Source organism: Thalassophryne amazonica, chromosome 9, assembly GCF_902500255.1.
Source record: "Thalassophryne amazonica chromosome 9, fThaAma1.1, whole genome shotgun sequence".
Lineage (NCBI taxonomy): Eukaryota > Metazoa > Chordata > Actinopteri > Batrachoidiformes > Batrachoididae > Thalassophryne > Thalassophryne amazonica.
Genome location: NC_047111.1, coordinates 114,680,746 through 114,705,911, shown reverse-complemented (window position 1 = coordinate 114,705,911; position 25,166 = coordinate 114,680,746). Strand labels below are relative to the sequence as shown.

The 25,166-nt window shown below is 40.3% G+C and overlaps 1 protein-coding gene across 1 annotated transcript in view; it reads right to left on the bottom strand.

Annotated features, from left to right (window-relative positions):
• Window positions 1–576: 576 nt before the first annotated feature.
• Window positions 577–25,166, bottom strand: part of med13a (mediator complex subunit 13a) — a 289,879-nt gene continuing 265,289 nt past the window's right edge. Inside the window, exons 25-30 of the mRNA XM_034179011.1 lie at window positions 13,543–13,701; window positions 12,105–12,293; window positions 11,477–11,619; window positions 11,152–11,316; window positions 7,186–7,286; window positions 577–1,291 (exon numbers count right to left, since the gene is read on the bottom strand). Coding sequence (XP_034034902.1) covers window positions 1,159–1,291; window positions 7,186–7,286; window positions 11,152–11,316; window positions 11,477–11,619; window positions 12,105–12,293; window positions 13,543–13,701 — 890 coding nt within the window. The 3' untranslated portion in view covers window positions 577–1,158. The remainder of the gene's footprint in view (window positions 1,292–7,185; window positions 7,287–11,151; window positions 11,317–11,476; window positions 11,620–12,104; window positions 12,294–13,542; window positions 13,702–25,166) is intronic.

Here is a 25,166-nt window from a genome sequence, read left to right as displayed (position 1 = left end):
CTGGTGACAGCATAGTGAAATCTGCAACCTCACCACTAGATGACACTAAATATTACACACTGTAGCTTTAATCTCTTTTCTTCTTTTTGAGGGGCAAAAAAGGTCAAACCTGAGGTCAGCTACTTCCGAGAGATGCCATTTTCTCTCCTCCGACTCCATTGTTTGTGTCTTTGTACAACTGCACAATCCCCTCCCGAAATCAGTAGACACAAGCACAGGAAAATAAGTTGATGCACTTTATTCCTAAAACAGGAGCCACACCATCAGCTGCTGGCGTGGCATTCATATAGAATCATTTTTGATATATTGCTGTTTGGTTTTTGTGTCTAAATGTGTAGTATAAAATACTATATACAACAATGTACCTCTTTATTTGAACACAGTGAAGTTCATTGCTGTACAAGTCCTCTGTAGATACAGCTTTGCTGCAAGTCTTCATGCTCAAAGGCATGGAACATAATTCTCCACTCTGATTCCTCTGTACATTATGACAATACAAATATTCTGTCTCCGTTACAAAAAATAACACTCTAAAAGCAACCTACTGGGACTTTATTTCATTTTTTCTTCTGGTGCTTTTTTTAATTAAGACAATTACATATTATCTTAGACCAATAGCATTAAAGCAGGAAGGCGATATAAACCTTCTCCATTTTTATATATATAAAAGGTTAAGAAATAAGACAAATTTTACATTTAAAAACTTACAATAAATAAGATAGATGCAGGCATTTTATTTGGATACAATTTCATCAAAGGAATAAAAAGGAATTTCCGGTCTTAAAACCAAAGATCCATTCTTCAGTTTTTTAAACTTGATGAAATATGTCCCTTTTCTTCCATTAATTTTACAAGTATGGACTTGTCTCTCCAAAGCAGACTAGCCAGTGACTGTGCTGCCATGCTACATGCCACGACGACCAATCTCTCATTCCATCATGTTCATGAACTGCAGCTCATCGTCTGGCTTTCCCTTGTTATCTATGTGCACATCTTTAAGTCACAGGAAGGAGCCGTCACGGCTTTGACCGTCTGACTCCGTCTCTGTGCAGGACACAGCGCCATCCTCTGGCCCGGCAGCTGCAGTTTGACCCTCGTGAGAGTTGCTGCTTTTCTCTTAAATGCTTCCCCGACATTTCTTCTGTAACAGGCGACCAATTACAACATGTTCATGATAAAGTTGTACATCTGGTTGAGCACCACAAAGTGAATGGGTAGACAGGAACGCCGGTCTTGTGTCGCCGGATCACATGTTAGCCAGGAGAGGGCGTTGTACTGCTCCAGCACAAATCTGTCCAGGCATACAAGAGAAAGAATTCAACTCACGCAGGAAATTGACTTTGTTTCCCTGGACCAACATTTTTGCTCACTCATTAATTGTGAGGTCTGATATAAAAGGTGTCACATTCTGTGGTTAATATTTTTAGATGGAAATACCAGTAAATAAAAGCTTACATTCAAAACCACTTTCTCATCTTGTCGGTGCACAAAAAAAAAAAAAAAAAAAAAAAAAGACTCATTGGATGAACTCAATTCAAATATGTACAGGATTTCCATCTAATAAATATATATAGTCCCAACTCAAGCAAGATAATTTAATTTAATTTAGTTGGGGCTACATATATTTATTAGATGGAAATCCAATCCAATGAGTCAGTTTTTTGGGTGGGTTCACCAAAAAGTAACTACCATAATTGTCTTTTTTTTGGTCCAGTACTTTAAAGTATTTCCCAACACCTGTAATACTATATCAAACAATTCAGATGAAAAATGAAATACATGCTTAACAGCAATTCATTGGGGATTATTTATTTATTTACTTTACAATTATTACACTGAAACAGCTGAAAATCCAGACAGTAGTGGGTGAAAATGAGCCAAGCACATCTTTTTGCTTAACCAGATTTTGGAGTCTTCTGGACAGACTGCTGTTGACATTTTTTTCATCTTTTGGCAACTTACATTTGCTCAGGTTTGCTTCTGATTTTGGACATTTTATTCTGGATGTCTTGCCTGGCAACTCCTGGCACTTCATGTAAATGATGTATGGATACAACAACGGTGCTGTGAGAGCACAATATCCCCCACGCTGGCAAATGCTGCTTTGGTACAAGTGCTTGCTACATTCTGATAACATTTCAAAGAATTGTACGAAGCTTTCCGAAATTCACCTTAAAAATGTGACAGAAGTTGATTTCAGAATGCAGGCATCAACTAATGAACCGGTGTCTAGGTTTGTTAATCAAAGCTCATAACTTTGCTAAAATGTGTCAATCTTGTACAATATTACAATATCAACCTATAAGAAAGATTTGTACCACGTGATACATTCCTGCTAAAAATGTGAGAGTTGATTTCAGAATGCAGGTACCCAAGACTGAAACTGACAGAGTCTAGCTTTGTTAATCAAGGAGCATAACTCTGGTAAAATGAGCCCAACTGGAACAATATGAAAAGTTTTAAGCCAAGTTTTAAAAAAATCCCTCCTAAAAGTGTGAGAAGAGTTGATTTCAGAACACTTATACCCTTTTTGGGACAGCTGCACAGACAGACAGAACTCGCCATGACATAATCCTTCTTTGGGCTTTCAGCCAGTGGGGCATAAAAACCATATGCATGCTTTTTTTTTCAACAAAATAATCAAGATGTGCTTAGTGTTAAATTTCAGCTTTAATTTAAGGGGTTGAACAAATACATGCAGTAACAGGGAGCAGAGAAGGTTTAATACAAGCAAGCGGTTCAAATCTAGGGTGGAGTCTTCTGTCTAAAGCCTGGGTCCCACCGAATAATAAGCCATGAATAATGAGCCACGCGTGGGTATGTCAGCGATTATTCGAAGAATGACCCATGTTTTCATCTACCATGTATCCACTATGAAGGTGCCTCTATGTGCCTCTCTGTACCCCGCATGTGCCACGTAGTAGCCTCTAGTGAGCCTCGACTGACCTGTCATTGATAACGCCATGTTGGCGCACATTCAGGCATGATGGATTTGGTCCAAACCTCCAGCCCTCCCACACCTGGTCCCTTTAACGTCTGGGTTTTCAATTCACAGATTCACAGCACTATTTAAAAATGTCACATTTTTTAAATGCAGTCCAAAAACAGACGCTCTAGTACAGTCCCACGGTTTAACTTTGTGTTATGTCTACAAAATCGGTCTTTTGCGCGCTCTCCTTCTGTGTGGCTGCACAGCTCTGTGCCGTTTTTAGCAGCTTTACTGGAGTTATTTCTTCCGCGGCTTTAAACACACATCCACTTTCACGCAGTCATCCAAATTTTAACTTTGTGTTCGTCCAATACTGACTGAAAAATCACTTTTGTGAGCTGGCGTTCTGCCTAAATGCTCATTTGGATCAGTGCACACACACAGCGGAGCTCATGTGATCCATTAACATGATATTAAATCAACTATAGACATACTTTAACAGCTAGGAACTGTTTTATCAAGCTATAAAAACATTAAAAATAGTTACCTTAAGCTGTTCAAAATACATTCCACATGGAGCAGGAAAGAGAGGAAAAAAAGCGTCCAGATGGAACAGTCCTCTGTGATTCCAGAAACGATTAGAGGTGTTTTCAACATCCAAGGTTTGGCAGAAAATGATTAATCCGCTACAAAATAATTATATTATATACAGCGTCCAGCGCACAGAGCAGGTGGAATTGTGTGCGCAAGAGGGCAGGCGCACAGATAATGGGCTTTTAGCAGCCTCGTAAGCACCATGCACATGTCTCTAAGTCGTTGCAGTGACTCGTACACAAACTGCGCCACTCTGTTGTTGCTAAATTTTGAACATCTTGAAATTAGTGCCACACTGAGAGAGGCGCCTCATTCACTGAAGATAATGCCTCTAAGAGCCACTCAGAGCCATCGTTCTCCCACGATAGGCGAAAAACCCTCTCCTAGCACAGAAAACATGCTGCGTGGCTCATTATTCGCCCTTCATTATTCGGTGGGACCAAGGATTAACTTTGTGCCACTCCAACGTTAATCCATACAACTGAATGTTTTGGATGTCTGTATATGACAAACAGATATGTATATAAAACCAAAAACCAGTTTTATTTGTTATTATCTATCGTCCACCTGGTCGTTACTTTGAGTTTCTCTGTGAATTTTCAGACCTTTTGTCTGACTTAGTGCTTAGCTCAGATAAGATAATTATAGTGGGCGATTTTAACATCCACACAGATGCTGAGAATGACAGCCTCAACACTGCATTTAATCTATTATTAGACTCTATTGGCTTTGCTCAAAAAGTAAATGAGTCCACCCACCACTTTAATCATATCTTAGATCTTGTTCTGACTTATGGTATGGAAATAGAAGACTTAACAGTATTCCCTGAAAACTCCCTTCTGTCTGATCATTTCTTAATAACATTTACATTTACCCTGATGGACTACCCTGCAGTGGGGAATAAGTTTCATTACACTAGAAGTCTTTCAGAAAGCGCTGTAACTAGGTTTAAGGATATGATTCCTTCTTTATGTTCTCTAATGCCATATACCAACACAGTGCAGAGTAGCTACCTAAACTCTGTAAGTGAGATAGAGTATCTCGTCAATAGTTTTACATCCTCATTGAAGACAACTTTGGATGCTGTAGCTCCTCTGAAAAAGAGAGCTTTAAATCAGAAGTGCCTGACTCCGTGGTATAACTCACAAACTCGTAGCTTAAAGCAGATAACCCGTAAGTTGGAGAGGAAATGGCGTCTCACTAATTTAGAAGATCTTCACTTAGCCTGGAAAAAAAGTATGTTGCTCTATAAAAAAGCCCTCCGTAAAGCTAGGACATCTTTCTACTCATCATTAATTGAAGAAAATAAGAACAACCCCAGGTTTCTTTTCAGCACTGTAGCCAGGCTGACAAAGAGTCAGAGCTCTATTGAGCTGAGTATTCCATTAACTTTAACTAGTAATGACTTCATGACTTTCTTTGCTAACAAAATTTTAACTATTAGAGAAAAAATTACTCATAACCATCCCAAAGACGTATCGTTATCTTTGGCTGCTTTCAGTGATGCCGGTATTTGGTTAGACTCTTTCTCTCCGATTGTTCTGTCTGAGTTATTTTCATTAGTTACTTCATCCAAACCATCAACATGTTTATTAGACCCCATTCCTACCAGGCTGCTCAAGGAAGCCCTACCATTATTTAATGCTTCGATCTTAAATATGATCAATCTATCTTTGTTAGTTGGCTATGTACCACAGGCTTTTAAGGTGGCAGTAATTAAACCATTACTTAAAAAGCCATTACTTGACCCAGCTATCTTAGCTAATTATAGGCCAATCTCCAACCTTCCTTTCTCTCAAAAATTCTTGAAAGGGTAGTTGTAAAACAGCTAACTGATCATCTGCAGAGGAATGGTCTATTTGAAGAGTTTCAGTCAGGTTTTAGAATTCATCATAGTACAGAAACAGCATTAGTGAAGGTTACAAATGATCTTCTTATGGCCTCGGACAGTGGACTCATCTCTGTGCTTGTTCTGTTAGACCTCAGTGCTGCTTTTGATACTGTTGACCATAAAATTTTATTACAGAGATTAGAGCATGCCATAGGTATTAAAGGCACTGCGCTGCGGTGGTTTGAATCATATTTGTCTAATAGATTACAATTTGTTCATGTAAATGGGGAATCTTCTTCACAGACTAAAGTTAATTATGGAGTTCCACAAGGTTCTGTGCTAGGACCAATTTTATTCACTTTATACATGCTTCCCTTAGGCAGTATTATTAGACGGTATTGCTTAAATTTTCATTGTTACGCAGATGATACCCAGCTTTATCTATCCATGAAGCCAGAGGACACACACCAATTAGCTAAACTGCAGGATTGTCTTACAGACATAAAGACATGGATGACCTCTAATTTCCTGCTTTTAAACTCAGATAAAACTGAAGTTATTGTACTTGGCCCCACAAATCTTAGAAACATGGTGTCTAACCAGATCCTTACTCTGGATGGCATTACCCTGACCTCTAGTAATACTGTGAGAAATCTTGGAGTCATTTTTGATCAGGATATGTCAGTCAAAGCGCATATTAAACAAATATGTAGGACTGCTTTTTTGCATTTACGCAATATCTCTAAAATCAGAAAGGTCTTGTCTCAGAGTGATGCTGAAAAACTAATTCATGCATTTATTTCCTCTAGGCTGGACTATTGTAATTCATTATTATCAGGTTGCCCTAAAAGTTCCCTAAAAAGCCTTCAGTTAATTCAAAATGCTGCAGCTAGAGTACTGACGGGGACTAGAAGGAGAGAGCATATCTCACCCATATTGGCCTCTCTTCATTGGCTTCCTGTTAATTCTAGAATAGAATTTAAAATTCTTCTTCTTACTTATAAGGTTTTGAATAATCAGGTCCCATCTTATCTTAGGGACCTCGTAGTACCATATCACCCCAATAGAGCGCTTCGCTCTCAGACTGCAGGCTTACTTGTAGTTCCTAGGGTTTGTAAAAGTAGAATGGGAGGCAGAGCCTTCAGCTTTCAGGCTCCTCTCCTGTGGAACCAGCTCCCAATTCAGATCAGGGAGACAGACACCCTCTCTATTTTAAGATTAGGCTTAAAACTTTCCATTTTGCTAAAGCTTATAGTTAGGGCTGGATCAGGTGACCCTGAACCATCCCTTAGTTATGCTGCTATAGACGTAGACTGCTGGGGGGTTCCCATGATGCATTGTTTCTTTCTCTTTTTGCTCTGTATGCACCACTCTGCATTTAATCATTAGTGATTGATCTCTGCTCCCCTCCACAGCATGTCTTTTTCCTGGTTCTCTCCCTCAGCCCCAACCAGTCCCAGCAGAAGACTGCCCCTCCCTGAGCCTGGTTCTGCTGGAGGTTTCTTCCTGTTAAAAGGGAGTTTTTCCTTCCCACTGTAGCCAAGTGCTTGCTCACAGGGGGTCGTTTTGACCGTTGGGGTTTTACATAATTATTGTATGGCCTTGCCTTACAATATAAAGCGCCTTGGGGCAACTGTTTGTTGTGATTTGGCGCTATATAAAAAAAATTGATTGATTGATTGATTGATATGTCACGCACACTTGACCATTCCAATGTCTACTCACAGAGAAGGAAGGAATTGGAAAAACTACATTAGACTCAGGGAAAAAATTCAATCTTAAAATCAGCTTCAGAACAGTCATCATGTTGATAACGAGACATTTGACTGACCTGAGTACGTCTGAGGTCTGATTGGAGTCAAGAGGGTGGGAGTGTTTGCCGTGCAGTAGTTCATCTGATTGCACTGAAGACACGTGGAGGTGCAAAGAGGCCTGACAGAGATGGCAAATATGAAGACGTGTCAGTGACTTAGAAACATACAGCTGAGTGCAAAAGTTTGCAAACCCCTAATTTAAAATGGAAAAAAAAAGTTAAAGGCATTTTTTTTTTTTCAACAAAGCATGTATACCTTGATTTACTGAAGGTTTACAAGTGTAAAAACTCTGTATCATTCCCAGCAGTCTTTGGACACAAGTCACGATATATATATATACACACACACACACTCAACAAAAATATAAACGCAACACTTTTGGTTTTGCTCCCATTTTGTATGAGATGAACTCAAAGATGTAAAACCTTTTCCACATACACAATATCACCATTTCCCTCAAATATTGTTCACAAACCAGTCTAAATCTGTGATAGTGAGCACTTCTCCTTTGCTGAGATAATCCATCCCACCTCACAGGTGTGCCATATCAAGATGCTGATTAGACACCATGATTAGTGCACAGGTGTGCCTTAGACTGCCCACAATAAAAGGCCACTCTGAAAGGTGCAGTTTTGTTTTATTGAGGGGGGATACCAGTCAGTATCTGGTGTGACCACCATTTGCCTCATGCAGTGCAACACATCTCCTTCACATAGAGTTGATCAGGTTGTCAACTGTGGCCTGTGGAATGTTGGTCCACTCCTCTTCAATGGCTGTGCGAATTTGCTGGATATTGGCAGGAACTGGTACACGCTGTCGTATACGCCGGTCCAGAGCATCCCAAACATGCTCAATGGGTGACATGTCCGGTGAGTATGCCGGCCATGCAAGAACTGGGACATTTTCAGCTTCCAAGAATTGTGTACAGATCCTTGCAACATGGGGCCGTGCATTATCCTGCTGCAACATGAGGTGATGTTCTTGGATGTATGGCACAACAATGGGCCTCAGGATCTCGTCACGGTATCTCTGTGCATTCAAAATGCCATCAATAAAATGCACCTGTGTTCTTCGTCCATAACAGACGCCTGCCCATACCATAACCCCACCGCCACCATGGGCCACTCGATCCACAACATTGACATCAGAAAACCGCTCACCCACACGACGCCACACACGCTGTCTGCCATCTGCCCTGAACAGTGTGAACCGGGATTCATCCGTGAAGAGAACACCTCTCCAACGTGCCAAACGCCAGCGAATGTGAGCATTTGCCCACTCAAGTCAATTACAACGACGAACTGGAGTCAGGTCGAGACCCCGATGAGGACGACGAGCATGCAGATGAGCTTCCCTGAGACGGTTTCTGACAGTTTGTGCAGAAATTCTTTGGTTATGCAAACTGATTGTTCCAGCAGCTGTCCGAGTGGCTGGTCTCAGACGATCTTGGAGGTGAACATGCTGGATGTGGAGGTCCTGGGCTGGTGTGGTTACACGTGGTCTGCAGTTATGTGGCTGGTTGGATGTACTGCCAAATTCTCTGAAACGCCTTTGGAGACGGCTTATGGTAGAGAAATGAACATTCAATACACGAGCAACAGCTCTGGTTGACATTCCTGCTGTCAGCATGCCAATTGCACGCTCCCTCAAATCTTGCGACATCTGTGGCATTGTGCTGTGTGATAAAACTGCACCTTTCAGAGTGGCCTTTTATTGTGGACAGTCTAAGGCACACCTGTGCACTAATCATGGTGTCTAATCAGCATCTTGATATGGCACATCTGTGAGGTGGGATGGATTATCTCAGCAAAGGAGAAGTGCTCACTATCACAGATTTAGACTGGTTTGTGAACAATATTTGAGAGAAATGGTGATATTGTGTATGTGGAAAAAGTTTTAGATCTTTGAGTTCATCTCATACAAAATGGGAGCAAAACCAAAAGTGTTGCATTTATATTTTTGATGAGTATATATATATATATATATATATATATATATATATATATATCCATACTAACTGTGTGCACCGAGGACTGCATCTTCCAAATGAACAAAACAACATGTATTTTCTGTTTAACATCTTTAATTCATGAATATGCAATTTGGGGCATGTCAACCTGAATATGCAAAATACTTGGTGGTGCCCAAGCAAACAGATGAATTTAGCACACGCAGTGCGATTTATAATATCAAAAGGAAATTTAGCAGATATAAACTTATTGAGCTTGATGGACTGCTGCTCAAGCAGTCGTGATGCCACCACCTCCTCGTAGACAGAAAGAAAACTAACAAAAATCATTCATTAGAGTTAACAGTTTATACTGTGATTGATGGGAGAGGGACAACCTTTATGTCTGGTTGTCACAAAGGTCTCCGGAACTAGCGGGTAGGTACTGGCAGGTCAGAAGAACTGTATTCTCAGTAGTTGCTGACACAAAAACTAGGATGTTGGAGGAGTTTGGAGAGGCCATGGAGAATGGATGTTTGGTCAGCTTCACAGTTGTTCTGGCAAACCATCAGATGAAGTTCTTAGCCCAGGCTGTTTTCAGCATGGGTGGAAAGCTGCTTATCTGGACTGGGGACATCGTCAAGCAGTGGAAGAAACACTTTGAGGATCTCTTCAACCCTTCCAACAAGACCTCCTTAGAGGAGGCAAGAATCAAAGACTTTGGCAGATCTGGTGACAGAAGTCAATGTGGTAGCAAAAAAACCTCCTCAGTGATAGGTGGCCATGCAGGGTCAGATGAGAGTGGCCCTGAGATGCTGAGGTCTCTGGATGTTGTTGTGCTGTCATGGCTGAGGCGTCTACACAATGTCACATGGAAGTTGGAGACAGTACCTCTGGATTGACAAACTGGGGTGGTGGCTCCCATCTTTTTTTCTTTTTTTTTTTTTCTTTTTAAAGGGGACCGGAAAAGACTCACATGTCTCACCCTTGCTGGGAAATCCAACTCCAGGGTGCTAATGATGAGACATAGTTGAATCTTGGATTCAGGAGAAACAATGTGGGTTCTGTCCTGGCGTGGGTTCTGTCCTGGCCATGGAATAACAGACCAGCACTTTACCCTGAAATGGACATTAGACTGGGGTTGGCAGTATGCCCAACCAGTCCGAGGGAGGTCTTCCAGACATATCCCCATTGCTTCAGATCCCACCCACCCACATCACGGACTGTTTGTCCCCCTGCCCTCTGGACCTAGATTCAGAGCCATTAAAACCCAGACTAACAGACTGATGAACAGCTTTTTCCCCAAAGCTGGGATCCCATCACCCACTCAGCACACTCATCCTGTAGCTGAGACACTCCTGCACTCATCCTGCAGAAATGCACTCTAGTGTAGCACTTTACTGCCATTTGCACATTACTCTTTTGTAAATACATGTTTTTAGTTCCTATATTTTATGATTTTTGTCTTTTTTGTCTGGCTGTTTACTGAGAAGCACTTAATGGAAGTTCATCATACAATGTATCATGACAATAAAGTGTCTAATCCAATCTAATCTAATCTAAGGAGGCCCAGAGGAAGACCCAGGAAACGCTTGAGGAATTATATTTCCCAACTGGCTTGGGAACACCTTTAGATCCCCCAAGAAGAGGTCGAGTACTTGGCTGTGGGTAGGGAAGTCTGGGATGAGCTGCTTGGACTTCTGCCACCCTGACACTGATTCAGATAAGCAGCAGAAAATGAATAGGTGTATTATGTACATTCACTACAATGTACTTAGATTTATGATACTGCAAACGTGAGGCTCCATAATTTTTGTGGACATGTAACGACAAGAAAATGATACTTAGTGACTACACAGACACCTGCCAGCGTAGGACAAGTCGTCCCCCCCATTGAACAAGCTTCAGCGGGGACGACGGGCTTGTTTACATTGTTACTCTTACTTACCCTGATCTAACACTGAAGGGGCCTCTCACAACACTAAAACAAACAATCAAACGTCAACAACAGCCAATGTCTAGGGGAGCCTGGTACCTTGAGAAACAGTGGACACTGGTTCTGAGCCTGCGGACAGGCTGACCAGAACCATTCAGGTAGTGGACCAGCTTTGGCTGTAGAGACAAAGTAGCCAAGGGCCAGAGGCTGTTGTAGGAGGTTCGGAACCTCTTCATGAGACTCCATATGATCTGTACTCTGGCCCTGCAACAAGGCAGAAACTATATCAACTCTGGTTTCTGGTAGTTACATAGTGTTTAGCATTTCACAGGCTGATACATCTGCAAATTTCCATAACATACAGTAGAATGTGTGATCTCCAAAATGAGACCAAGTTTCAGTCATGTGGCCGCCGTTGTCTGACCTTACTGCCATCACCTCCGTGGTGGTAATGTGAGCCAGGTGAGTGTACTGGTGAAGTGGTTGGTGACATGTTGATGATGTCTGGGTCCACCAACTCATTCTCCTGGTCCAGCAGGTCAAAGATCCCGATAGCATCGGACCCATCTGAAGAGGAGAAATTTCAACATTTCTGCAAATTAGTTTTAGAAAGGATTTTTTTTAAGTGAGACATTTCTTGTGCCTTTACAAAGCATCTCAAATTCACATTGATTTTCTTCCTGTAATTCAGGTGAGACTAACTATACTTTTACAATTTTTTCTTCTTAGGGAGCAAATGTGGGGTTGTGACCTCAAAATGTAGGGAACAAAATGGGGTGTTCATTTAATAGTTTTGCTATGGGTCAAGTCTTTAATGATCAAATAATTTATTATTGATAACAAAATGAAGGTTAGATCAAATTTGTGTATAACACTGTGGGATATATACAGTAATATCATGGAACTTGTGTACATGGAGAGTCTACAAAATGGAATCTCAAACAGTATCCAATAAAGTGAAGATATTAACAGATTTTAATCATGACAATATCCTGGTAATTTAGTATCAGAGTTCCGAATAAGCTACAGCCAGGGGGCGTGGCAATACTGACCAGTGGTGGCATTGAGGATGTCAATGTTGGGGTCAATGTTGGTGTAGTTGGAGCTGGCCACTTGGACGAAGGCGGAGGTGGGGAAGACCAGGATATGGGTGCAGGAGGTGTCCTGTGGGGTGCTGAGCTGGGATGTCTGCATGTTCAAGGTGGTGCTGCGGCCAAACACGGAGCCTGTCGACACGGAGTCTGAAGGGCAAGAGTGGCACGTTCATAAACAGAGCAGATAATGCAAACTAAGAACTGCCCATCCTGGTCATCATCCTTGTATCTACAGCAGGTATACAATTTCAGTCAGGGCTCACAAAAGGTTAAATGTTAACATGTTCAGTTTTTGTTGTTCTGCAGAATATTTGTCATTAGTGGGTTCTGTAGAGGAAAGGTGACTGATCAGATCATGCAGTAATTAGATCATGCTCATCGATTACCTGTGGGTTTTTTTTCCTTCAAAGGACTATTTTTATACTTAAAGCCCGTCAGCCCCCCCGCCCCCTAAAAAAAAAAAATGAGCATGGGATACATTTTCCCCTCATGTTCCCACTGGAATATAAAAACTAGAATGGGGGTGGTGGCCAAGCTGGTATATGCGCTTGTACCTGGTTCAAGTCACACCTGCCCATTCTCCATGTAAAGTGGAGCTGCATCAGGGAAGGGCATCTTGCATAAAATGTGTACCAAATCCTCATGCAGATCCACCCCAGAGTGACATAAAAGAGAAGCTGAAGGGACCTACTTTTATTAAAAATTACAAAAAAAAAAAAAAAAAAAAAAAAATTGATTTTTGTTTTGAAAGAGACTGGTGGGGGTTAGTGCTGCACCTTCCAGTCTCAGACACATTGATGTACATCATATATTATACTAGTACTACATCTGGAAAAAAAGGAGCAGCACAGCACAATGAATTCTCAACATATTCTTATATTTATATGACATGATTCTTTTTGCATTGCAGCCTGTTGTTAGCTTGTGTGTTCTTACCGATCAGTTTCACATGTCAATCGTTTTATCCTCCCTTACATACATGTAATTGTCACAACAGATAAAGTCTAACGACAAATCCGTGTTTGTCAGTTTGCATATGCGAGTCCTTCACTGCATCCTCTGTCCAGCATCTTCACACAGTCCCAATATGATACACTGACAACCCCCCCACCCCATTTCCTCAAATAAGCCCTCTGACATGGCTTCCCATCACCATCATCAATGGCCATCTGAGCGGTCCTGGTTTATGAGTGAGGTACATGATCCTCCTTGCTATCAGTCTAGTCTGGAGAAGGAAGGGACAAGGACTGTGATGGACTGCTGCCATCCATCAAACAACACAGACATGAACACAAAAGACTGGCCTTCTTGGGTGAGTCAAGTGCTTCATACATATCAACAGTGTCTACAATCTTTGAAAAATACACACACACACACACACACACACACACATTACCTGGCATGATAATAAAGGAACCCTGGGCCTCCATGGCAACCAGACACACGCTGAGGATGCTGGGTGTATCGGAGGCAGAGATGCTGCACATTCGACACATCTCCTTCAGACGCCGGCTCAGCGACTGGAGGTTTCTCCTGCTCAGCAGAATGCTCCAGTCTGGAACAGCAAATAAAAACATAACTGCTATGAAAAGCATTTGGAGGATGTCTGGTGCACCTCCATTATGGCAGCAGCATAAAAAGCGTGCTCCTCGACTGTGAGTCTTAGACGCCCTGTTTAGTGGTCAACCTTCAAGTGAAAAACAGGGTAAATATCATCTACAAAGGGCAGTAACTATGAAGAGAGGAAAATCTGGAAAAAAATATCTCAAAAACCAGAGTTTTTCATTGGAGGAGACGATGAACAAGATATATTAGCATCAGAGCTAACGGATCAGGAGGAAGAGCTAAACCAGTCAATGGGCATCAGAGAGGCGATTTTGAGCAGCCAAAGTGAGGAGGCCTGGTACACTCAAGATATGGCAAACCTGGAGACAAAACTTTAAGAGTTGCAAGATTTTCAGCATGAAAATTTGGACACTATTTAAGAAATTAAAGAAGATATCAGAGTGGTGAACAACAGGATCGATGATGTCAACTGGCGAAGAGTGGAAGCAGAGGGGCTTTTGCAGTACATGGAGGAAGCTACATTCGAGCTCCTGGAGCTACAGAAACAGTTTGAAGTGAGGCTGGTGGATCAGGAGAGGTGCTTGAGGAAGAAAAATATCAGGATTCATGTGGTGAAGGAGGGGCAGAGGGCAACGCCAGTTCGATGATAGATTTTGTTGAGACATTTCTGAGAGAAAAGCTGGAGTTGCCTCAGTCTTTGCACTTCCAGATTGAGAGAGCCCACCGGGCTCTGGAGTCACATCCCTTCCCGGATTCCTCAATGAGATCTATTGTGGTAAAACTCATGAGTGTATGAAACAAAGACGATATATTAAAGAGAGCGTGGCAGAAAAGAAGCTTTGTGTGTGAGGGGAAAAAAAGTGCTTGTGGACCACGATTATCTTCCAGAGGTGATGAAAAAGGGGAAGGAAGGCACAGAAAGGAAAAAAAGCTTTGAGAGAAAAAAAAATATGCTTCCAAACACCGTTTCCAGCGAGACCATGGGTGTTTTACAGGAGAGAAACCCATGTTTAGAGTATGGCTGAAGAGGCAGCAAAGGACACGGAGAGAAGAGGCTTTCAGGTGACGGTTGTCAAACAGACTGGAGAGGATCAAACACTAACCTGGCAGGTCAGCCAAGCAAAGAAGGGACAAACACCCAAAGAGTCAGAACAAGATTTTAAACAAAAACTGCAAATTTTCAAGAGGAACTAGGACAAGGTTTGATGGACATGCGATTTATAGATGAGGACTCAACAGCATTTATATATCTAGACTGTGTTCTTCACAAGGTTAGGGTTAGAAACGGCCCCCTTTAAAATTATGTTGTTAGAGAGTATTTTAGTCATTTTTTTCTTTTTTGTGTGTGTGTGGTGGGGTGGGGGGGGTAGCTGTTGGACAAATTTGGACACACCTAACTGCAGCAAAGAGGGCCCACTTTCTGCAAGAGGAAGAGGACATCCCTCGGGGAGGACATGTCATCAAACCTTCTTTGGGTCAAAATGCAGACCCCACACATGGAAGCTTATCACTACACTCTAAAAAATGAACCACTGTCTCAAGGAGAAAAAGTGATGTAACAATTTGCATAGATTCTTTTAAGGTTATTTCAACTTAACAGTTATTTCAATTATAGGCCAATCTCCAACCTTCCTTTTCTCTCAAAATTCTTGAAAGGGTAGTTGTAAAACAGCTAACTGATCATCTGCAGAGGAATGGTCTATTTGAAGAGTTTCAGTCAGGTTTTAGAATTCATCATAGTACAGAAACAGCATTAGTGAAGGTTACAAATGATCTTCTTATGGCCTCAGACAGTGGACTCATCTCTGTGCTTGTTCTGTTAGACCTCAGTGTTGCTTTTGATACTGTTGACCATAAAATTTTATTACAGAGATTAGAGCATGCCATAGGTATTAAAGGCACTGCGCTGCGGTGGTTTGAATCATATTTATGTAATAGATTACAATTTGTTCATGTAAATGGGGAATCTTCTTCACAGACTAAGGTTAATTATGGAGTTCCACAAGGTTCTGTGCTAGGACCAATTTTATTCACTTTATACATGCTTCCCTTAGGCAGTATTATTAGACGGCATTGCTTAAATTTTCATTGTTACGCATTGTGCTGTGTGATAAAACTGCAGTGGCCTTTTATTGTGGGCAGTCTAAGGCACACCTGTGCACTAATCATGGTGTCTAATCAGCATCTTGCTATGGCACACCTGTGAGGTGGGATGGATTATCTCAGCAAAGGAGAAGTGCTCACTATCACAGATTTAGACTGGTTTGTGAACAATATTTGAGGGAAATGGTGATATTGTGTATGTGGAAAAAGTTTTAGATCTTTGAGTTCATCTCATACAAAATGGGAACAAAACCAAAAGTGTTGCGTTTATATTTTTGTTGAGTGTAATTCATTATTATCAGGTTGTCCTAAAAGTTCCCTAAAAAGCCTTCAGTTAATTCAAAATGCTGCAGCTAGAGTACTGACGGGGACTAGAAGGAGAGAGCATATCTCACCCATATTGGCCTCTCTTCATTGGCTTCCTGTTAATTCTAGAATAGAATTTAAAATTCTTCTTCTTACTTATAAGGTTTTGAATAATCAGGTCCCATCTTATCTTAGGGACCTCGTAGTACCATATCACCCCAATAGAGCGCTTCGCTCTCAGACTGCAGGCTTACTTGTAGTTCCTAGGGTTTGTAAGAGTAGAATGGGAGGCAGAGCCTTCAGCTTTCAGGCTCCTCTCCTGTGGAACCAGCTCCCAATTCAGATCAGGGAGACAGACACCCTCTCTACTTTTAAGATTAGGCTTAAAACTTTCCTTTTTGCTAAAGCTTATAGTTAGGGCTGGATCAGGTGACCCTGAACCATGATGCACTGAGTGTTTCTTTCTCTTTTTGCTCTGTATGCACCACTCTGCATTTAATCATTAGTGATTGATCTCTGCTCCCCTCCACAGCATGTCTTTTTCCTGGTTCTCTCCCTCAGCCCCAACCAGTCCCAGCAGAAGACTGCCCCTCCCTGAGCCTGGTTCTGCTGGAGGTTTGTTCCTGTTAAAAGGGAGTTTTTCCTTCCCACTGTCGCCAAGTGCTTGCTCACAGGGGGTCGTTTTGACCGTTGGGGTTTTTCTGTAATTATTGTATGGCTTTGCCTTACAATATAAAGCGCCTTGGGGCAACTGTTTGTTGTGATTTGGTGCTATATAAATAAAATTGATTTGATTTAACTAGAGAAGTCTAGTGGCAATAACTAAGTTATTGCCACAAGTACCGGAGTATTAGATGGCAGTGTTCTATGTATTTTGACCCATCGACTGGATGGCAGTGTGAATAGCGCCCAAATACCACATGGTTGCTATTGCTGAAATCTTTAAACTTACCGAAAGCAACAGTCACACCACATGTGATGCAAATTATCATTAAAAATAAATTAGAACCAATAGTACAGGGGTTGGACGCAGAAACAGCTTTTGACTCAGTGAGGTGGGACTTCCTGTATATGTTGTTGGTTTTAAATAAAACGTTCATCAAAACCATACAGTCTCTCTATAATAAATCCACAGCTAGGGTCAAAATCAATGGAAATCTTTCCAACTCTTTCATATTAGAACACGGGTGCTGCTCAACTATCCCTTTCCTTTTTTGCTATTTATTTGGAACCTCTGAGCCAGTGGATAAAACAAAAATATAAGAGGTATAGTCATAGTGGGTGATGAACAGAAAATAGTATTATTTGATGACGGATGACGTACTAATATATTTAAAGCAACCCGCGGTGTCTCTTCCAGCATTCATGTCAATGCCTGATAGCAAACCAGGCTATAAATTAAATGGGGAAAAAACACAGGTTCTCACTTTCAATTATGTACTGGACCAAATCATCAGAGACAGTTTCAAGTTTAATTGGGACACAAAATCCATGAAATATTTGAGAGTAACTGTCTCAAGATTTACCTCAATTGAAAATTTTAAATTATAATCCATTAATTTCAAGAATAAAATGTGTTACTGCAATATGGAATTTAATCCCATTCATAAGTCTAATTTCAAGAATAGAAGTAATCAAAATTAATGTTCTTCCAAGGTTGTTGTATATATTTCTAACTCTGCCAGTAGAAGTAACAGACAAAGAATTTACAGAGTGGGATAGATTTACTTCAAGATACAGTAGTGTTCAGAATAATAGTAGTGCTATGTGACTAAAAAGATTAATCCAGGTTTTGAGTATATTTCTTACTGTTACATGGGAAACAAGGTACCAGTAGATTCAGTAGATTCTCACAAATCCAACAAGACCAAGCATTCATGATATGCACACTCTTAAGGCTATGAAATTGGGCTATTAGTAAAAAAAAGTAGAAAAGGGGGTGTTCACAATAATAGTAGTGTGGCATTCAGTCAGTGAGTTTGTCAATTTTGTGGAACAAACAGGTGTGAATCAGGTGTCCCCTATTTAAGGATGAAGACAGCACCTGTTGAACATGCTTTTCTCTTTGAAAGCCTGAGGAAAATGGGACGTTCAAGACATTGTTCAGAAGAACAGCGTAGTTTGATTAAAAAGCTGATTGGAGAGGGGAAAACTTATACGCAGGTGCAAAAAATTATAGGCTGTTCATCTACAATGATCTCCAATGCTTTAAAATGGACAAAAAACCAGAGACGTGTGGAAGAAAACAGAAACCAACCATCAAAATGGATAGAAGAATAACCAGAATGGCAAAGGCTCACCATTGATCAGCTCCAGGATGATCAAAGATAGTCTGGAGTTACCTGTAAGTGCTGTGACAGTTAGAAGACGCCTGTGTGAAGCTAATTTATTTAATGAATGCCTGAATGTCACACTACTATTATTGTGAACACCCCCTTTTCTACTTTTTTTTTTTTACTAATAGCCCAATTTCATAGCCTTAAGAGTGTGCATATCATGAATGCTTGGTCTTGTTGGATTTGTGAGAATCTACTGAATCTACTGGTACCTTGTTTCCAAGGTACCAGCCAAGTGGAACAGCGGCTGAGCGGTTGTGTGCGTTTCTCCAGCGTGAGTTCATCCAGGCCCGAGGCATCGGTGGCGGCAGTTCATTCAGGCCCGAGGCATCGGTGGCGGCGATACATCCAGGCCCGAGGCGTCGGCTACATCCGAGGCTAACGGCGGCTACGTCCGCGGCTGGCGGCGGCTACATCCAGGCCCGAGGCGTCGGCTACATCCAAGGCTAACAGCGGCTATGTCCGCGGCTGGCGGCGGAGGCATCGGTGGAGGCGGTTCATCCAGGCCCGAGGCATCGGTGGAGGCGGTTCATCCAGGCCCGAGGCATCGGCTACATCCGAGGCTAACAGCGGCTACATCCGGGGCTGACGGCGGCGGCAACCGAGGCTGGCGGCGGTAACATCTGAGGCCGCCTACGGCTACATTCCTGGCTGATGGCGGCTACATCCGTGGCTAGCAGCGGCTACGACCGAGGCTGGGGGCGCCTGTGAACGAGGTTAGCAACGGGGAGGGTTGGTGTGCGGTGACCGGACCTGTGGTGGTGGAGGTTACGGGTGAAAATTGTTTTTTGCAATTAACAGTGGCCATACTAAGCCACGATAGTTAACATGGCACCACCCAAGAAACGGAGAAACTTGAGGAAAATATAGAGGAGATAAAGACCTCAATAAACCAGATATTAAAAGACATGTCTAATTTAGACAAGCTGACGGTGGAGATTAAAGAACTCCAAAAACTGGTTAAAGAGAAGGACAAGATCATTAAGAAACTTGAACAATGTGTAGATGAACTTGAACAATTCACTAGAAAAGATGATGTTATAATATCTGGACTAGAAACAAGGCATTGGACATATGCAAGGGTGGTGGATTCTGGTGGAACCAGTGGGGAGGATGCACCACCTGAAGAACGACAATCATTGGAACAGCAAGTTACAAACTTTTTATATCAAAATGGTGTTGACATCCATCAAGACACAATATCAGACTGCTATACTGTTCCAACTAAAGATAGAAAAAATAAACTGTCTAACATTGTTATACGATTTACAAGCAGAAAATATAAAAATGAAGTATTAAGACAGGCAAAGAATTTGAAAGGAACAAGTGTCTATATAAATGAGCATTTAACAAAAAAAATGCAGATATTGCTAGGGAAGCAAGACTATTAAAAAAACAGAAGCACATTGTTGCTACATGGGTCTGGAATTGTAGAGTGTGGATTAGAGTAAAAGAAGGAACAAACGGTATACAAATCAAAAACATGGAGAACCTTACAAAATACAGACCTGAATAGACAATCAAATATGACGTCTGTTGGTAATTGGACCAACAAAAAAAAATCTGATCAAACATGGAAACAGATGATAAAATATATGACATAGACACTAATATTGATGAAAGTATATTTGACTTAAAACGATTGGTTGCGAGTATTATACGGTAGAACAGCTAAATAGTGAAAAAATTGCAGAAGATACCCTGTCACTCTTACATATAAACAGTCGAAGCTTGTATTGTAAAATGTCGCAAATAAAAGATTATTTAAATCAGTTTAAAAATAAATTTAATATTGTTGCAATCACTGAATCTTGGCTTAATGATGATCTCATGACTGATGTTCAAATAGAGGGATATGAGCTGTATTTTGTGAACAGAAGAGATAAAAGGGGCGGTGGTGTTGCTCTGTACATAAAGGCAGATCTGATATGTACAATTGTAGAAGAAATGACAACTGTGGATGACATCATAGAAATTGTAACAGTGGAACTTGTACATGAAACATCTAAAAATATTTTAATCAGTTGTGTATACAGAGCACCAGACACTTGTGTTGTGAAATTTACAGATAGAATAATAGAGCTATTCCATCAAATTAAAAACAAAACGCTTTTTATATGTGGAGACTTTAACATTAACATAGAGAGCTCCAGTTGCCAAAGAATAAGTGATTTTGTGAATTCAATGTATAGTTTGGGGTTATTCCACTTGATAACAAAACCAACCAGAATCACATCGCAAAGTGCAACGGTAATCGACAATATATTTACAAATAGAACAGATGAAATTATCAGGAATGGGATCTTGATGACAGATGTTAGTGATCATTTACCAGTCTTTTCAATATTTAAATATAAAAATAGGTACAAGAAAAAAACTGTTATAAACTTTAAAAGAGACAAGTCAGTAAAAGCCTTAGAGGCATTAAGATATGATCTTAAAAATCAAAATTGGGAAGAAGTTTGTTAGTGATGTTAATGTAGCATATAACTCATTTATTAAAATATTGATGAAATCATATAATAAAAACTGTAAATTAATAGAAATTAGTAAGAAAAGAGTAAATAAACCATGGCTGACAAAGGGAATAAAAAATGCTTGTGCAAAGAAAAACTATTTATACAGGTGCTTTTTAAAAATGCAAACAAAGGAAACGGAACACAGATACAAAAAATATAAAAATAAACTATTGACAATAATTAGGAAACAAAAAAAAGATTATAGTGAACAATTAAATAAGAATAAAGATAATATGAGGGCAACATGGGGAATTATAAAAAGTGTGATTGAAAGTGATGGAGAGAAAGCAACTTTTCCAAATTACTTTGTCAAAGAAAATAAAGAGATATATGACATAAAAGAAGTGGCAAATGGGTTTAATGATTATTTTTCAAATGTAGGATCAAGTCTGGTGGGAAATAAACCAATAGTAGAAGATACATTACATACACTTGTAAATACGGTCAATAGTATTTTCCTGGACAATGTGGAAAAAGATGAAATAAGAAATATTGTAAAAAACTGTGTAAGCAAACGATCAACTGACCATGAAGATTTAGACATGATGACTGTAAAAAGTATAATAGAAACTGTTATTGAACCATTTACTTACAATCTGTCTCTGTCAACAGGGATTTTTCCAGATGAAATGAAAATTGCCAAGGTAGTCCCATTATATAAAAATGGAGACAAACATAAATTCTCTAATTACAGGCCAGTATCATTGCTTCCACAGTTTTCTAAAATTATGGAAAAAGTTTTTGTGACAAGGTTGGATAAATTCACTGAGAAACATCATATTTTAAATAATGCTCAGTATGGATTCAGAACAAAACATTCGACAGCTATGGCAATTATGGAATTAATAGAGAAAATATCAACAACAATAGAAAATAAGGATTATTTTGTAAGTATTTTTATTGACTTGAAAAAAGCTTTTGATGTTATTGACCACTCAAGATTGCTTCACAAGTTACAACAATATGGAATAAGAGGTATTGCACATCAGTGGGTAAAAAGCTACTTAGAAAAAAGAAAACAGTTTGTTCAGATAAATAATATCAAATCAGAATTGTGTAATATTGCTTATGGAGTACCACAAGGATCAGTACTTGGACCCAAACTGTTTATTTTGTATATCAATGATTTTGTGAATGTATCTAATGTGCTTGGTAGCATTTTATTTGCTGATGATACAACGCTGTTTTACTCTGGATCAGATATACAGGAAGTAGCACAAGTGATAAAAACAGAATTGGAAAAGGTTAAGCATTGGTTTGATATAAACAGACTGTCACTAAATATTAAGACAAATTTCATATTGTTTAATGACAGAGCAAAAAAAAATAACGTTGTCATTACAAATAGATGGAATGGATATACAAAGGGTAAAAGAAATGAAATTTTTAGGAGTCATAATTGATGAAGATCTTACATGGAAGTCACACATAAATTACATAAAAGGAAAAATAGCGAAAGCCATTGCTGTTTTGCATAAAGTAAAATATTCATTAAATAGTTATGGTTTATTAACATTGTACAATTCATTGATTTTCCCATATTTAACTTATTGTGTAGAAATCTGGGGATCAACATATACAACTTATATACAACCTTTGTTTATTCTGCAGAAAAGGGCTTTAAGGGTGATTAGCAACAGTGGTTTTAGAGATCCATCTAATCCATTGTTCATTAAGTACAGGGTACTTAAATTTCGTGATTTGGTCGATTTGAAAATATTACAAACAACGTAAAATGTGTTACTGCAATATGGAATTTAATCCCATTCATAAGTCTAATTTCAAGAATAGAAGTAATCAAAATTAATGTTCTTCCAAGGTTGTTGTATATATTTCTAACTCTGCCAGTAGAAGTAACAGACAAAGAATTTACAGAGTGGGATAGATTTACTTCAAGATACAGTAGTGTTCAGAATAATAGTAGTGCTATGTGACTAAAAAGATTAATCCAGGTTTTGAGTATATTTCTTACTGTTACATGGGAAACAAGGTACCAGTAGATTCAGTAGATTCTCACAAATCCAACAAGACCAAGCATTCATGATATGCACACTCTTAAGGCTATGAAATTGGGCTATTAGTAAAAAAAAGTAGAAAAGGGGGTGTTCACAATAATAGTAGTGTGGCATTCAGTCAGTGAGTTTGTCAATTTTGTGGAACAAACAGGTGTGAATCAGGTGTCCCCTATTTAAGGATGAAGACAGCACCTGTTGAACATGCTTTTCTCTTTGAAAGCCTGAGGAAAATGGGACGTTCAAGACATTGTTCAGAAGAACAGCGTAGTTTGATTAAAAAGCTGATTGGAGAGGGGAAAACTTATACGCAGGTGCAAAAAATTATAGGCTGTTCATCTACAATGATCTCCAATGCTTTAAAATGGACAAAAAACCAGAGACGTGTGGAAGAAAACAGAAACCAACCATCAAAATGGATAGAAGAATAACCAGAATGGCAAAGGCTCACCCATTGATCAGCTCCAGGATGATCAAAGATAGTCTGGAGTTACCTGTAAGTGCTGTGACAGTTAGAAGACGCCTGTGTGAAGCTAATTTATTTAATGAATGCCTGAATGTCACACTACTATTATTGTGAACACCCCCTTTTCTACTTTTTTTTTTTTTACTAATAGCCCAATTTCATAGCCTTAAGAGTGTGCATATCATGAATGCTTGGTCTTGTTGGATTTGTGAGAATCTACTGAATCTACTGGTACCTTGTTTCCAAGGTACCAGCCAAGTGGAACAGCGGCTGAGCGGTTGTGTGCGTTTCTCCAGCGTGAGTTCATCCAGGCCCGAGGCATCGGTGGCGGCAGTTCATCCAGGCCCGAGGCATCGGTGGCGGCGATACATCCAGGCCCGAGGCGTCGGCTACATCCGAGGCTAACGGCGGCTACGTCCGCGGCTGGCGGCGGCTACATCCAGGCCCGAGGCGTCGGCTACATCCAAGGCTAACAGCGGCTACGTCCGCGGCTGGCGGCGGAGGCATCGGTGGAGGCGGTTCATCCAGGCCCGAGGCATCGGTGGAGGCGGTTCATCCAGGCCCGAGGCATCGGCTACATCCGAGGCTAACAGCGGCTACATCCGGGGCTGACGGCGGCGGCAACCGAGGCTGGCGGCGGTAACATCTGAGGCCGCCTACGGCTACATTCCTGGCTGATGGCGGCTACATCCGTGGCTAGCAGCGGCTACGACCGAGGCTGGGGGCGCCTGTGAACGAGGTTAGCAACGGGGAGGGTTGGTGTGCGGTGACCGGACCTGTGGTGGTGGAGGTTACGGGTGAAAATTGTTTTTTGCAATTAACAGTGGCCATACTAAGCCACGATAGTTAACATGGCACCACCCAAGAAAACGGAGAAACTTGAGGAAAATATAGAGGAGATAAAGACCTCAATAAACCAGATATTAAAAGACATGTCTAATTTAGACAAGCTGACGGTGGAGATTAAAGAACTCCAAAAACTGGTTAAAGAGAAGGACAAGATCATTAAGAAACTTGAACAATGTGTAGATGAACTTGAACAATTCACTAGAAAAGATGATGTTATAATATCTGGACTAGAAACAAGGCATTGGACATATGCAAGGGTGGTGGATTCTGGTGGAACCAGTGGGGAGAATGCACCACCTGAAGAACGACAATCATTGGAACAGCAAGTTACAAACTTTTTATATCAAAATGGTGTTGACATCCATCAAGACACAATATCAGACTGCTATACTGTTCCAACTAAAGATAGAAAAAATAAACTGTCTAACATTGTTATACGATTTACAAGCAGAAAATATAAAAATGAAGTATTAAGACAGGCAAAGAATTTGAAAGGAACAAGTGTCTATATAAATGAGCATTTAACAAAAAAATGCAGATATTGCTAGGGAAGCAAGACTATTAAAAAAACAGAAGCACATTGTTGCTACATGGGTCTGGAATTGTAGAGTGTGGATTAGAGTAAAAGAAGGAACAAACGGTATACAAATCAAAAACATGGAGAACCTTACAAAATACAGACCTGAATAGACAATCAAATATGACGTCTGTTGGTAATTGGACCAACAAAAAAAAATCTGATCAAACATGGAAACAGATGATAAAATATATGACATAGACACTAATATTGATGAAAGTATATTTGACTTAAAAACGATTGGTTGCGAGTATTATACGGTAGAACAGCTAAATAGTGAAAAAAT